This window comes from Lactuca saligna, chromosome 9, assembly GCF_052625555.1.
Source record: "Lactuca saligna cultivar CGN05327 chromosome 9, ASM5262555v1, whole genome shotgun sequence".
NCBI lineage: Eukaryota > Viridiplantae > Streptophyta > Magnoliopsida > Asterales > Asteraceae > Lactuca > Lactuca saligna.
In genome coordinates, this window is record NC_136425.1 from 30,780,249 (window position 1) to 30,797,105 (window position 16,857).

At 36.1% G+C, this 16,857-nt stretch overlaps 1 protein-coding gene and 1 pseudogene across 1 annotated transcript; both read left to right on the top strand.

The window, feature by feature from the left end:
* The first annotated feature begins 516 nt into the window (after nt 1-516).
* LOC145017651 (protein LURP-one-related 15-like) lies at nt 517-1,955 on the top strand. The gene is made up of 3 exons (XM_078975641.1): nt 517-849; nt 1,294-1,521; nt 1,666-1,955. Exons 1-3 carry the CDS (start codon nt 592-594, stop codon nt 1,810-1,812), a joined length of 633 nt encoding a protein of 210 aa, XP_078831767.1. The 5' UTR covers nt 517-591; the 3' UTR covers nt 1,813-1,955.
* An 11,723-nt stretch (nt 1,956-13,678) lies between these two features.
* LOC145016163 (protein LURP-one-related 10 pseudogene) lies at nt 13,679-14,566 on the top strand (annotated as a pseudogene).
* Nucleotides 14,567-16,857: the final 2,291 nt, after the last annotated feature.

Here is a 16,857-nt window from a genome sequence, read left to right on the forward strand (position 1 = left end):
CTTCTTATTTTCAAGAAGAAATAAGAAATAAATCGAACGTAGAAACCTCAAACCTCTATAATTGACTGATTTTATTTAAAGATTAAGATTATTGTTATCTAGGATTGGAGATGATTCAGTAGCCATTACTAATATCCACATAATCAACAAAGAAACCGAAACATTTTTTTTTTAACTTCTTCAAGTGCTGATTTTACCGATTCTGAAGTAATGATGCGATGCATGCGTGCTTTTCTGCAAGCGTTTCTTGAGGATGTTAGTAAACAAAAAATTAACCTAAATTCATTTGGGTCTAAACTCGACCTAGGCTAATATATATGTTTAAAAAAAAATGGGTCTTAGTGGACCCTATTTATGGGTACACTTTACTGTTGTTTAAAAACTTAATTCATAAAATAGTTTAAAAATCATATTTTAACCGGTTATTTTGGTGAATGACGTCTATATTGCCAATACAAGTAACAAACGGCGATCGATATTTCGTATCCGTATATACGCGGCGAAAATATGTTCCTGACGCGTTATATTCTTTCCATTTAAACTCGAATTCTACACACCAACAGTCCAACACCATCGTCTCTACTCTCTATAATGGCTCAAACAAGCTATGCCTACCCTCCGACGCATATGCCGAATCCGGTCGCCGTCGTCGGCCCTCACTTCGTGGCTCCGTATCCGGTAGATCTAACCATCGTCAGGAAACTGCTGTCTCTCTCCGATGGAAACTTCGTCGTCACCGACGTAAACGGCAGCGTTATGTTCAAAGTTAAAAGCAAACATTTAAGTCTTCGTGATCGCCGTGTTTTGCTCGATGCTGCTGGTAATCCGATCCTATCGTTCCAGAAAAAGGTTCTGATCTGTCGTCTCTTTGTTTCCCCTCTATGAACTTTCATGCTCCTTTTATATTCCAGTATTTACTTCAACCCTAAAAGCCAAAATTGGACTTTAATTTCCAACAGGAGCAAGTATAAGTTCTGGAGTATAACTGTATAAGATAATCTAAATACCTTGATTGTTATGGGGTGATTGAACGTTGTGATGCCATCATTGGAAAAGCAGATTTGGGGAACAATTAACCCTATTTAACCCGATAATTTTCTATCTGATGCTTTTACCAATTTAAACTATTATAAATAAAAATAATCGAAATATACTCATCTTTACATGAATTGAGTTGAAAGTGCTACCTCTGTTATTTTTGCCGATGAATTATCATCATTTGTGTTCTTTGAAAATGTTACAAAGTGTAACTAACGAAATCGTTGTTACTTCTATTGTTGGTGTTATGAACAGCTGCTAACTGTTCACAATAGGTGGGTGGTGTTTAGAGGAGATAGCTCAGACGCAAAAGACATCATCTTTACTGCAAAACAATCTTCTTTGATCCAATTCAAGACTTCCATTGATGTGTTCTTGGGGTTTAACGAAAAGGAAAATGTCTGTGACTACAAAGTCAAAGGCAGCTGGTTTGACCGATCATGCACCATTTATGCTGGTGAAACCACCACCATTGTTGCTCAGGTAAACCCTATTTTTCGTCTTGACACAAAATGTTTATGATTCATGAAGATCCTTGAGGAGGATATTGGTAATTAAGTATAAGTATTGGGTTATAAATGTAATATTAAGACTTTAACACATGGTTACAAAAATGGTGAAATGCAGATGCACAAGAAGCACACTGTCCAAAGCATTGCACTTGGGAAAGATACGTTTTCTGTGACTGTGTATCCAAATGTCGACTACGCCTTCATTGTTGCACTTGTTGTTATCCTCCATGAAATCAACGAAGAGAAGAATGATACTGAGTAAATTTGTTCATAGTGTAAATTAATAAACAATCACTCTGTAATTTCATGTTTTTGTATCATATGTATACCTACTTTTGAAAACGGTTAATGATATCCCTAATTTGAATCTAAGAATTCGACTTTGATTCATGGTTTTTGGTTTAATCAAGTATGTTATAACTTATAATTTTATTCAAATGTTTTAGCCCCTAAAGTCTTCAATTTGTAAATTTCCCCACGATTTAAAAATTTAAACTTTGGGTTAATCACTAAAATGACTAAAATGGCGGGTTTTCTATCATCAAATTACCATCTTTTAACATTTATCATAAAATAACAACGCATTTTGTTAAAAGGATTTTGTTACTTGCTAATTATAGGAATTGAATGGGTGATATCAAAATATATAGTACTGCTAATGTGTCATTTTCTCTGGAAAAAAAAATTATCCAAACTTGATTTTTTTTTAAGGATGTTCAAAAATCAAATGATTCAAATATATTTTTTTAAAATGCTAATCATTTGGCTTTTTGCTTATCTTGCTAAACAAGTTACAAATGCGCTTTGTTTATAAATGGCACGAATATGTTCCTGAATAGAAAAAAATATGGATAATGTCATAAAAACCCTCAAGTTTTCATGATTTTATCGGTTTTGTCCAAAGTTGAATTTTATGTTCGTTTTTACCCTAACATTTTCCAAAAAAAATGTTCGGTTTTACCCTTTTACCGGTGATAACAGGTTACCATTATATTAGCTTCACAAAAAAACCCTTAAGTTTATAGTTTTTTACATTGTTACCCTTAAGTTTATATTTATTTTACACTTTTACCCTTTGTATTTTTTTTTCACATTATATGTATTCATGCAGAAAAATTATATTTATACACGAAAAAACTTTAATTAAGTATTGTATTTATATTTTTTTTAATGTTATTTCTTCATATATATATATATATATATATATATATATATATATATATATATATATATATATATATATATATGTGTGTGTGTGTGTGTATGAGTTTTTTCTTAGATAAACCATTTAAGATGTAAAAAAAATGCAAATTAATATGTTTTTAGAACTACAAGTACATATTTTTATGCATTTAAAAATATACATGTCAATAAAAAAAAACTTATTGAATCATAAACATGTTTATATAAGTATATAAATATATTCTTAGAAGTGTAAATATGTATTTTGATATATATGTTCTTTTAAGTATAAATATATTTTTAGAAGTATAGATACATATTTATATATAATAATGTAAAAATATGTATCTAAACTTCTAAAAACTATATCTATAAAATATGTATTCATAATTATAAAAATATTATTTATAATTTTAAATGGTATAACCTTGCAAACACACACAAACAAACATATACATATATATATATATATATATATATATATATATATATATATATATATATATATATATATAACATAAAAAAATTTAAATACAATATTTAACTAAACATTTTTTCGTATATAAATACGATTTTTCTACATGAATACGTATATTATAAAAAAAAATACTAAGGGTAAAAGTGTAAAAAAAAAATTATAAACTTAAGGGTAAAAACGCAAAAAAGGGTAAGCTTAAGGGTTTTTTGTGAATTTAATATAATGGTAACCTGAAAAACCTGTTATCACGGGTAAAACCGAACATTTTTCAAAAATGTTAGGGTAAAAATGGACATAAAATTCAACTTTGGGCAAAACCGACATAACCCTGAAAATTTGAGGGTTTTTATGACATTAACCCAAAAAAATAAAGACAAACTTCAAAAATGGTCCCTATGGTTTCCGAAAATATCAAGTTTAGTCCATAAGTTCAAAAAAACTCACAGATTGTCACACCCCCAAACCAAGGATGGCGGAAACATCCGGGGGTGGAGGACTTCATATATAGTATCATAACTACAATTTCAATAGTAGTTTAAGCAAACACAACCAACATATATATAATTGAAAAAGTTACATCACTTGTATGAATTACACGTTTCAAAATCAATTACAATATGTTGACAAAATATGAAAAGTTTGACGCCTTAACGTCCCATCCTCAAAAGCACTTGATAACCTGATTAGTGTTTTCCTGAGAATACAAGTTGTTTGAAAAGTGTCAACACAAAGGTTGGTGAGTTCATAAGCTTTTATTAATAAACTTAGTAGAAGTCTTTCACATGTAAATTCGCGTTTGTTTCAGAAAAATCCGATATTTTCCTTGAAATCCAAAAAAAAAAAAAAAATGTAGCCTTATAACCAAAGACTAAAATGTATGAGAAAATCATCGTTTCTTAGTAGAGATGTCGTGAGGTTAAAATGATATGGAAAGTAAATTTCTTTTATCAACCTAACACCTACTTCGGTTTTAAGAAACCCCGTAAACTTTATGAATTGTTATCTCCCTAAGTGAGTCACTATAATCATACTGTGACTATGTGAACCTGCCACAACGTTTCTCAGGCGTCGCGAAAATGAAATGACATTTGTCACCCGTAGACCTGCAGGTCCCACTGTAGCTAGCAGCAAGGTGTGGGGTGTCAAACCCAATATAGATCTATATACAAGTATCACGTTCTCCCTCAAGGAGATTCTGATTATAACTACCAGGAATTATATCCCGCACTCGGACGTACGGGGAGAGAGAGAGAGTCTCACAACATAGGTTAACAAGTTTACGTGAAATGTGTGTGAATATAAATCTTTCTTGTATGAATGTACCCTTTTTGTACGAGTGCGTTGAGTGATGTATCATAAACTATACCTATTATAGTTTATCTAAAATGTATGTAATATGTATGAACTCTTTTATGGAAATGTATTAGTGTTATGAATTCATCAAAACTATACTTTTGATTTTTTTATAGTTAGATAATACGTGTTCTAAAATGAATGAATAATATTTAATATGAATGTCTTAGTTTCAGTTCATAATGATAAACTAACATGGAAACACATTCAAATATTAGAACTTATGATTATACACTTTGCTCAACATAATACAAAGTGTTATGATATTTACATGCTGTTGGCTAACTTTAGCCATTCTGCCCTGTTTTTGGAAAAATCATAGAAAAATCATACGAAGTCGAAAACTAGATCCGTAAATTCTGAGAGTTCACAAAATGTGTCTAGTTTACTCATAATTTTTATCACGATTTTTAATGACCTCCAACTTGGGTGAAAAAGTCCAAAATCACAGACTGGTACGGATTGTTGTTTGAGATGATAGGCAGTTTTGTAAAAATCACCATAAATTGTAGAAAAATCGTATGGAGATGTGCAAGTAGCCATTTTAAAGCTAAAAACTTGAACTATTTGCACCGTGTACAGTTTTGAAAACAAAAATGTTTAAGATGCCCAAAACAGTCCGTGAATGGAGTTGAACTTTTCTGATGAAGGCTGTTAGAAAAATTTAGTTATGTTCTTAGTGTTTTAACTTGTATTTCCCCCCTGAAAACTTGAGAAAACATGAAAATGTAGGGGTATGAACTCACCTTAAGTGATTTCAGTAGATGATTGTTGAAGAATGGAAGTGTTTAATTCAAGAACACTTGGAGATGCCTTGAAGGTTTTTGAGAATCTAACATCATAGTTAGGGAGTTTGTGTAAGCAACCAAAGATTTGAGTAGAATGAAGTGAAATAATAATAGGGAGGATGAATTTTTACTTACTAAGTGTGGAAGAACACTTGAAATCAGCCTTGGATCTCGAAAATTTGTGTAGAAGAGTTTGAGAGAAAAAGTGGTGTTTGTTACTTAGTGGAATGAGAGAAATGAGAGTAAATGAGGAGTGTGGTTGTTTGTTCCAGCTCAAAAACGTGGGAGTGAGTGAAATTTGAGTGTAAGGGAACATTGAAGTGACATAGGTAAGGTGGGGAGGTATGGCTGGTCATAAGTTAAGGCAAAGTCAACACTCTACCTTAAATAAATCCCCCATTAGATCTTTATTATTTAAATAATGATTTTTATCAAAATATGTTTAAATTATGAATATTTAGAGTTTATTATGTTAAAATATAATTTCTGGAGAAAATCCCGCTTTAAAATCACGAAAAACGGGCTTAAAATGTTAAAAATATCAAAAATGGGCTAAAAGTGACAAAAATGCGAAATCTGGCCGAGGCTCGGCCTTCTGGTGATGAACCGAGAGGGAGAGAGGCAGAAACCGAGAGGGAAGGAGAAGGAGGGAAGAACCGAGAGGGGGAAGGAGAGAACAGAGGGGGCGCGAAGAGAGACAGAGCGAGAAGAAGGAACAGAAGGCGCGAATAGAGACCGAGCGAGAGAAGGAACAGAAGGCGCGAATAGAGACCGAGCGAGAGAAGGAACAGAAGGCGACAGAGCGACGGAGTAGCGAACAGAGACCGAGAGGAGCAGAGCGTGAGCGACAGAGGCAGAGGCTCGGTCTCTGGTCTCTTAGCCACCAGAGGCTCGGTCTCTGGTCTCTAAGCCACCAGAGGCTCGGTCTCTGGTCTCTTAGCCACCAGAGGCTCGGTCTCTGGTCTCTAAGCCACCAGAGGCTCGGTCTCTGGTCTCTTAGCCACCAGAGGCTCGGTCTCTGGTCTCTAAGCCACCAGAGGCTCGGTCTCTGGTCTCTTAGCCACCAGAGGCTCGGTCTCTGGTCCTAAGAGGCCTCTCACTCCGGTTTCGGTTCCTAAAGCCTATTTTTCTCGTTTTCGCCCCGTTTCAAGCCATTTTTGACCCGGTTAAGGGCCAGAATGACCCGAATGATTCCAAAAAGTTACGGGAAACTTTTGAGAGAGATTTGGGAGAGATTTCTCACACTTGGAGAGATTTGGGAGAGATTTGACATTCTTGGAGAGATTTCTCATACAAAGAGATATTTGAGAGAGGTTTCACATACTTGGAGAGATTTGAGAGAGATTTGACATTCTTGGAGAGATTTCTCATACGGAGAGATATTTGAGAGAGATTTCACATACTTGGAGAGATTTGAGAGAGATTTGACATTCTTGGAGAGATTCCTCATACAAAGAGATATTTGAGAGAGGTTTTACATACTTGGAGAGATTTGAGAGAGATTTGACATTCTTGGAGAGATTTCTCATACGGAGAGATATTTGAGAGAGATTTCACATACTTGGAGAGATTTGAGAGAGATTTGACATTCTTGGAGAGATTCCTCATACAAAGAGATATTTGAGAGAGGTTTTACATACTTGGAGAGATTTGAGAGAAATTTGACATTCTTGGAGAGATTTCTCATACAGAGAGATATTTGAGAGAGATTTCACATACTTGGAGAGATTTGAGAGAGATTTGACATTCTTGGAGAGATTCCTCATACAAAGAGATATTTGAGAGAGATTTCAAGTGTGGCATTTGTGAGTGTTTGGTTCCGTAATGCGAGTCTCTTGAGCCCGTTTAGTCATGATTAAGGATCCCACCCACTCCTAATGAGTATGCAACATGGTTTTCATCAGTTTAGTTCATTGATTAGTACTAAGGCTTAGGAAATTTTTAACACAAAACTTTTCTCAAGTGATGTTTTCCCATTAATATAGCAAGTTATACAGTACGAACATAACACAAACCCTAATACACAAGGTTTAATAGAGTTGACCGGCTTGACTTGATGACTTGACTTGACTCAAGATTGACGATTGTCACACAGATGGTCCCTGTGGTTTCCGAAAATATCAAGTTTAGTCCATAAGTTCAAAAAAACTCACAGATTGTCACACCCCCAAACCAAGGATGGCGGAAACATCCGGGGGTGGAGGACTTCATGTATAGTATCATAACTACAATTTCAATAGTAGTTTAAGCAAACACAACCAACATATATATAATTGAAAAAGTTACATCACTTGTATGAATTACACGTTTCAAAATCAATTACAATATGTTGACAAAATATGAAAAGTTTGACGCCTTAACGTCCCATCCTCAAAAGCACTTGATAACCTGATTAGTGTTTTCCTGAGAATACAAGTTGTTTGAAAAGTGTCAACACAAAGGTTGGTGAGTTCATAAGCTTTTATTAATAAACTTAGTAGAAGTCTTTCACATGTAAATTCGCGTTTGTTTCAGAAAAATCCGATATTTTCCTTGAAATCCAAAAAAAAAAAAAAAAATGTAGCCTTATAACCAAAGACTAAAATGTATGAGAAAATCATCGTTTCTTAGTAGAGATGTCGTGAGGTTAAAATGATATGGAAAGTAAATTTCTTTTATCAACCTAACACCTACTTCGGTTTTAAGAAACCCCGTAAACTTTATGAATTGTTATCTCCCTAAGTGAGTCACTATAATCATACTGTGACTATGTGAACCTGCCACAACGTTTCTCAGGCGTCGCGAAAATGAAATGACATTTGTCACCCGTAGACCTGCAGGTCCCACTGTAGCTAGCAGCAAGGTGTGGGGTGTCAAACCCAATATAGATCTATATACAAGTATCACGTTCTCCCTCAAGGAGATTCTGATTATAACTACCAGGAATTATATCCCGCACTCGGACGTACGGGGAGAGAGAGAGAGTCTCACAACATAGGTTAACAAGTTTACGTGAAATGTGTGTGAATATAAATCTTTCTTGTATGAATGTACCCTTTTTGTACGAGTGCGTTGAGTGATGTATCATAAACTATACCTATTATAGTTTATCTAAAATGTATGTAATATGTATGAACTCTTTTATGGAAATGTATTAGTGTTATGAATTCATCAAAACTATACTTTTGATTTTTTTATAGTTAGATAATACGTGTTCTAAAATGAATGAATAATATTTAATATGAATGTCTTAGTTTCAGTTCATAATGATAAACTAACATGGAAACACATTCAAATATTAGAACTTATGATTATACACTTTGCTCAACATAATACAAAGTGTTATGATATTTACATGCTGTTGGCTAACTTTAGCCATTCTGCCCTGTTTTTGGAAAAATCATAGAAAAATCATACGAAGTCGAAAACTAGATCCGTAAATTCTGAGAGTTCACAAAATGTGTCTAGTTTACTCATAATTTTTATCACGATTTTTAATGACCTCCAACTTGGGTGAAAAAGTCCAAAATCACAGACTGGTACGGATTGTTGTTTGAGATGATAGGCAGTTTTGTAAAAATCACCATAAATTGTAGAAAAATCGTATGGAGATGTGCAAGTAGCCATTTTAAAGCTAAAAACTTGAACTATTTGCACCGTGTACAGTTTTGAAAACAAAAATGTTTAAGATGCCCAAAACAGTCCGTGAATGGAGTTGAACTTTTCTGATGAAGGCTGTTAGAAAAATTTAGTTATGTTCTTAGTGTTTTAACTTGTATTTCCCCCCTGAAAACTTGAGAAAACATGAAAATGTAGGGGTATGAACTCACCTTAAGTGATTTCAGTAGATGATTGTTGAAGAATGGAAGTGTTTAATTCAAGAACACTTGGAGATGCCTTGAAGGTTTTTGAGAATCTAACATCATAGTTAGGGAGTTTGTGTAAGCAACCAAAGATTTGAGTAGAATGAAGTGAAATAATAATAGGGAGGATGAATTTTTACTTACTAAGTGTGGAAGAACACTTGAAATCAGCCTTGGATCTCGAAAATTTGTGTAGAAGAGTTTGAGAGAAAAAGTGGTGTTTGTTACTTAGTGGAATGAGAGAAATGAGAGTAAATGAGGAGTGTGGTTGTTTGTTCCAGCTCAAAAACGTGGGAGTGAGTGAAATTTGAGTGTAAGGGAACATTGAAGTGACATAGGTAAGGTGGGGAGGTATGGCTGGTCATAAGTTAAGGCAAAGTCAACACTCTACCTTAAATAAATCCCCCATTAGATCTTTATTATTTAAATAATGATTTTTATCAAAATATGTTTAAATTATGAATATTTAGAGTTTATTATGTTAAAATATAATTTCTGGAGAAAATCCCGCTTTAAAATCACGAAAAACGGGCTTAAAATGTTAAAAATATCAAAAATGGGCTAAAAGTGACAAAAATGCGAAATCTGGCCGAGGCTCGGCCTTCTGGTGATGAACCGAGAGGGAGAGAGGCAGAAACCGAGAGGGAAGGAGAAGGAGGGAAGAACCGAGAGGGGGAAGGAGAGAACAGAGGGGGCGCGAAGAGAGACAGAGCGAGAAGAAGGAACAGAAGGCGCGAATAGAGACCGAGCGAGAGAAGGAACAGAAGGCGCGAATAGAGACCGAGCGAGAGAAGGAACAGAAGGCGACAGAGCGACGGAGTAGCGAACAGAGACCGAGAGGAGCAGAGCGTGAGCGACAGAGGCAGAGGCTCGGTCTCTGGTCTCTTAGCCACCAGAGGCTCGGTCTCTGGTCTCTAAGCCACCAGAGGCTCGGTCTCTGGTCTCTTAGCCACCAGAGGCTCGGTCTCTGGTCTCTAAGCCACCAGAGGCTCGGTCTCTGGTCTCTTAGCCACCAGAGGCTCGGTCTCTGGTCTCTAAGCCACCAGAGGCTCGGTCTCTGGTCTCTTAGCCACCAGAGGCTCGGTCTCTGGTCCTAAGAGGCCTCTCACTCCGGTTTCGGTTCCTAAAGCCTATTTTTCTCGTTTTCGCCCCGTTTCAAGCCATTTTTGACCCGGTTAAGGGCCAGAATGACCCGAATGATTCCAAAAAGTTACGGGAAACTTTTGAGAGAGATTTGGGAGAGATTTCTCACACTTGGAGAGATTTGGGAGAGATTTGACATTCTTGGAGAGATTTCTCATACAAAGAGATATTTGAGAGAGGTTTCACATACTTGGAGAGATTTGAGAGAGATTTGACATTCTTGGAGAGATTTCTCATACGGAGAGATATTTGAGAGAGATTTCACATACTTGGAGAGATTTGAGAGAGATTTGACATTCTTGGAGAGATTCCTCATACAAAGAGATATTTGAGAGAGGTTTTACATACTTGGAGAGATTTGAGAGAGATTTGACATTCTTGGAGAGATTTCTCATACGGAGAGATATTTGAGAGAGATTTCACATACTTGGAGAGATTTGAGAGAGATTTGACATTCTTGGAGAGATTCCTCATACAAAGAGATATTTGAGAGAGGTTTTACATACTTGGAGAGATTTGAGAGAAATTTGACATTCTTGGAGAGATTTCTCATACAGAGAGATATTTGAGAGAGATTTCACATACTTGGAGAGATTTGAGAGAGATTTGACATTCTTGGAGAGATTCCTCATACAAAGAGATATTTGAGAGAGATTTCAAGTGTGGCATTTGTGAGTGTTTGGTTCCGTAATGCGAGTCTCTTGAGCCCGTTTAGTCATGATTAAGGATCCCACCCACTCCTAATGAGTATGCAACATGGTTTTCATCAGTTTAGTTCATTGATTAGTACTAAGGCTTAGGAAATTTTTAACACAAAACTTTTCTCAAGTGATGTTTTCCCATTAATATAGCAAGTTATACAGTACGAACATAACACAAACCCTAATACACAAGGTTTAATAGAGTTGACCGGCTTGACTTGATGACTTGACTTGACTCAAGATTGACGATTGTCACACAGATGGTCCCTGTGGTTTCAAAACTTTTAATATTTGGTCCTTTTTGCTCTTTCCGTTATTTTTTAGTCGTTAAGTGAAGGGTATTTATGTCTTTTCACTACCACAGGGACCATTTATGAAGATTTGCCTTATTTATAAAAAAATAATAATAAAAAAAAACATGGATATTTAATATTAAAGGGTCGCACCCCCCCCCCTCTCTTCCGTTTTCTTCTTCATCTCGCACCTCACAAACACCCCCAATACTTGCTATTGTTGTCCAGTGGCGTAGCCAGGATTCTGTTGAAAGGTAGGCCAAATAATCTACAAAATATGAATTAATAGCAAAATACTTCAAATGATAACAAAATATAACAATGTATGCATTCTATGTAAATTGTTCATTTAAGTTGCATACGATGATCTCTTACAACATTGAAATCATCCAAAATAGAGCCTAAACTGGAAATTTTAGCGATATCTAATCTCTTTTGCTTTGTACCTATTACTCAACGAAATTCATTAATCATAAAGAATTTCAATTACAAACATAATCTTATATTCTTATTAAAAAAAATGTATATGTAGTGCAATAATACATACAATACAATGATACAAATAATTAATTCATAGAAACAACTAATAACCAAATTTATTATGGATTGTTTTTATAACTTTGATGGTTTACGAATAAAAAGGAAAACTCAAAAAGTTCATTTCCAAACTCAAAAAGTTCATTTCCATAAATAAGATTCAAAGCATTTGAAAGATATTTAAGTATATGCTCAATATAGAGGAGCACAATAGTAAAACCCAAATATAAATATAAAAATAATAAGTATGAGCTCAAGATAGAAGATCCCAGTAGTGAAACTCAAATATAAAGTATAAACATAATCTCCGAACAAACAATATTGTATGTAGTAATAATTTCAAGGGGTAGTCCAAATGAAAACATAGTTACTTTTATTTAACAAAAATATATAGTATATATAAGACTTCAAATGTGTGTAGGGTGGGTCAAGGCCAACCCTTGTACTCACATAACTACGCCCCTGTTGTTGACCCCATTTCTTCTTCATTAGACTGCCAAGACTCACCCACCGGAGGGTGGTCTTCCGTTCACCATAAAACCCGAAGATGAGAGGGAGGAGGTTGTTACCTCCATCCCAACCTCCAAAAGATCCTTTCTTGTCGAAACTCAACCCCAAAAACCCCACTACTCACTGATGTAACCTACCGGTGACCAAAACAGTCCCATCAGGGACTTCTCTAGTCGAAGGTAACTGCCGGCGAGCCAAAGCATTACCTCCGCCATCTCAACCTCTATTTCCCCCTCTTGTTATGATAATCAATCACCACCTCTATTGTTATTGTTGTTGTGACCACTGAACACCACCGAACACTACCTTCTAGTCGTGACCCACCATCACCAAACTCCCCATCACCACCACTGCTGTGAAGTTCAATCACCACCAAATTCTCCCCTCCTCCACTTGAACAAGTCTTGATTTGAACAAGAGCAAGAACAATTCCTTCAGATGCAACTTTCTCATATGGGTGTTTGTTTTTTTTTCAACGATCTTTGCGGGTTTTTTCTGGGTTTTTACTTAATCCAAATGGGTTGCCGGAAAAATTGTTGAATTGTTTATGGGTGCCAATAATAGAGGTCAGTAAAACATTTTTAGGGAATAATCCATCATTGAAGAACCTTGGAGAACTAATAAAATATTAAATGGATCGGGCTACTTATGGTGTGTAGGGGTGAAAAAAGACGAAGTTAGTGATTGTTTTGTTACAGTTTTGGATTTGTTCCTTAGCATCACTATTATAATTTCATGTATAAACGTTTACTTGTTCTTTATTCATGTATACGCTTGACTAAATTACTAAAATCAAGGTTTACAAAAAAGAGGGTTTGATTTTCAGTTGTGCATATTTTGCATGATAATTTTTGTGAATCCGTTATTGGTGGTTTTTGGTTAGCTGTTATCCTTCATTAATGGCAATAGCAATAAGGGATTGAGGATGAAGATGGGTAGCAGCTTTATGGAAGGGGTACTATGAGAGAAAGAGAGAGATAGAGAGAGAGGGTGGGACCGTTTAATGTTAAATAATTATATTTTTTTTTCTTTATTTCTTTAAAATAAATCAAATCTTTATAAATGGTCTATGTGGCAATGAAAAGACATAAATATCCTTTACTTAACAGCTAAAAGCTAACAGAGTTAGTAAAAATGACCATTTGTTAAAAGTTTTGAAACCACACGGACCATCTGTGAGGTTTTTTGAACTTAGGGACTAAACTTGATATTTTCGAAAACCATAGGGACCATTTTTGAAGTTTTGTCAAAAATAAATAAAATTGAATTCACCCATCATCCTCCTCTTTTCTCCGACGTATATGGCACCGATCGCCGTCATTAGTCGTCGCTACCTAGCTCCGTGTCCAGTAAATCTAACTATAGCAGGAAAGTGATGTCTTTCGTTGACGGAAACTTCGCCGTCACCAACGGAAACGGCGACGTGGTATTCAAAGTCCAAGGAAAAGTAAGCCCTTTGTGTCGCCATGTTTTGGTCGATGCTTCTGGTAATCCAATCTCGTTCCAGAAAAAGGTTCTGATTTCTCTTCCCTTTGTTTTGCCTACTACAAACATTTGTGCTCCTTGTTTCTAATTCGAGTATCAATTACACCCTAAAAGCCAAAAAAAAAATCCAATTAACTAACAAAATATTTTTAATGGTGTTTATGAACAGTTGCTAAGTGATTACAAAAGATGGGTGGTGTTTAGAGGAGATAGTTCAAACCCAAAAGACATAATTCTTCAGTGCAAAACAGTCTTCTTTGATCCAATTTGGGAGTACTTCCCTTGATGTGTTCTTGGGATTTAATGAAAGGGAAAATGTTTGTGATTTCAAAGTCAGAGGCAGCTGGTTTACCCGCTCATGGACTATTTATGTTGGTGATACCACCACCATTGTTGCACAGGTAAACCCTATTTTCATCTTGACACAAATTGTTCATGATTTCATGAAGATCCTTGAAAGGGGTGTTGGTAATTAAGCATAAGTAGTCGGTTATAAATTAAATGGTGAATTGCAGATGCACAAGGAGTACACTATACAAAGCATTTCACTTGGGAAAGATACTTTTACTCATGTGACTATGTATCCAAATGTGGATTATGTTTTCATTATTGCACTTGTTGTCATCTTCCATGAAATTCGCAAGGAGAAACACCAGCTACATAAACAGAAACAAGAGACCCGGAATAAGAGGGAATCCCATTAGAATGGGGTAAGTGGTGGTAGATGTAGTTTGTTCTTTTTCACCTAGATACTCTTGTTGGTGATCAAGGCAATGAAACAACAAAAATGCAAAGCAGGGGAAAAACAGGAAGAATATGCAGCCGAATGATTCACCTTTTATTGAATGATTAATAGCAGCCTAATGATTGAGTTGTTGTACATGAATTTTTGACTAATTGTAACTATCTGAATCAATGAATTTCTGACTGATTGTAACTATCTGAATCAAAAACTAATAAATAAAGCTACTTAACAGAGAAAAAAAAAAAAAAAGTTAGCAACGTCCCTATTCCAACGTTCCAGTCACCCATGTGCTTTTACCCTCCTGAATACTGGTCAACCATTGACTAACATTTCTCCCCCTCAATGTTGACTTTCTTGAGCTTCAGGTCTTCCACACCAATAAGTGCTTTCATCTCAGCAAATTTTACTCGAGGCATTGCCTTGGTCAACACACCAGCCTTTTGTTGATCACCACTTACATGCTCCACATGGATCTGCTCTCTTTCAACACACATCCGAATGAAGTGATACTTAGTATCTATATTCTTACTCCTCCCATGGAAGACTTGGTTTTTTATGTGGGCAATAGTGGATTGATTATCGATGAACAACTTCACCTTTTGAGATTTCCTTCCAACCAGGTCACTGAACAAGTTTCTTAGCCAAATACCTTGACAAGCAGTTGCGATTGCAGCCATATACTCTGCCTCACACGAACTTAAGGCCATAGTTTTCTGTTTCTGTGAGGTCCATGTGATTAAATTCCCTGAGTAATAGTAGGCCACTCTTGTGGTTCCTCTTCCATCCTCGCGATCATTGCTATAGTTGTTGTCATTATAGCCAATGAGATTAACATCACCTCCCTTTCGATACATCAGCCCATGTTCAGTTGTCCCTTTCACATATTTGAGGATGTGTTTTACAGCTGCATAGTGGCTTTGCTTGGGATCTTGCATATACCTGCTCACAACCCCAATGTTGTAGCTTATGTCAGGTCTTGTGTGAACCAAGTACCTTAAGCTCCCAACTAGTCTCCTGTAATTTGATGCATTTACAGGTTCTCCCTTTTAATCTTTGGTCAATTGAAGTTTGGGCTCTATCGGGTACTGTGAGTTATTGCATTCTTCCATACCTATCACCTTTAATATTTTTTCTGCATAACCCTTTTGTGAGAGCATTATTCCTTCTTTACTCTGAGTCACTTTTATTCCCAGGTAATAAGATAACAATCCCAGATCACTCATGTCAAACATGTGTTTCATTCTCCTTTTGAACTCCAGAATTACTTCCTCACTTGATCCAATGACTATAAGATCATCTACATAGACACCCACGATGAGGGACAAGTTTGGTTTGTGTACCTTGTATACAGCTTGTTCTTGAGCACATCTGGTGAAACCAAGCCTTTTGAGTGATTGGTTTAATTTCACGTTCCAAGCTCTTGGTGCCTGTCATAGCCTGTACAGTGCCTTGTGGAGGCGATACACCAGGGTTTCTTTCCCTTTGACTAAGAATCCAGTTGGTTGAGATACATAGACTTCTTCTTTTAGGTCTCCATGTAGGAACGCAGACTTAACATCCAGGTGATGCACAAACCAATTTTCTCTCATTGCTAGCGCCAAAATCAGTCTTATGGTCTCCAAGCGGGCCACTGGTGCGAAAGCTTCTTCAAAGTCAATGCCCTTTTCTTGGACGTAACCTTTAGCGACCAGCCGCACCTTGTGTTTGACCACGTTACCGGTTGCGTCCCTCTTTAGCTTGAACACCCATTTTAGCCTTATTGCCTTACGATTTGGGGGCAATTTGGTCAAAGTCCATGTGTTATTTCTTTCAATTGATTGCAATTCTGATTCCATGGCTTGCTTCCAATTCCTTTCAGCTGATTCCTCTTCATACGATGTGGGTTCATCATCAACCAACAATAGTTCTTGATTTTCTTCATACAGTTCTTGTATCTCAGCTTCATCTAACCTTCTTGTGTTCTCATAGACATCATTTAGGGATCGAAATCCCCTTACTGGAGTGTTATCGAAGGAAGCCACTGACTGATCTCCATCTTGGTTTCTCGAGGATTGAGTTGGAGGAGTTAATCGAGAACTAACTCCAGGTGTTTGTGATCGCGATGGGTTTCCAGGTTGCGAGTTATCTGGTGTATAGTCACCGTGGGAGTTGTTTAACGGCGTCAAGGGTTCCTCACTCACTTCATCTGTTGACTCTTGGTCTTGGGCTGTTTGGGTTGTCACATTGACCACATAATTAGTCTAGTGGGGT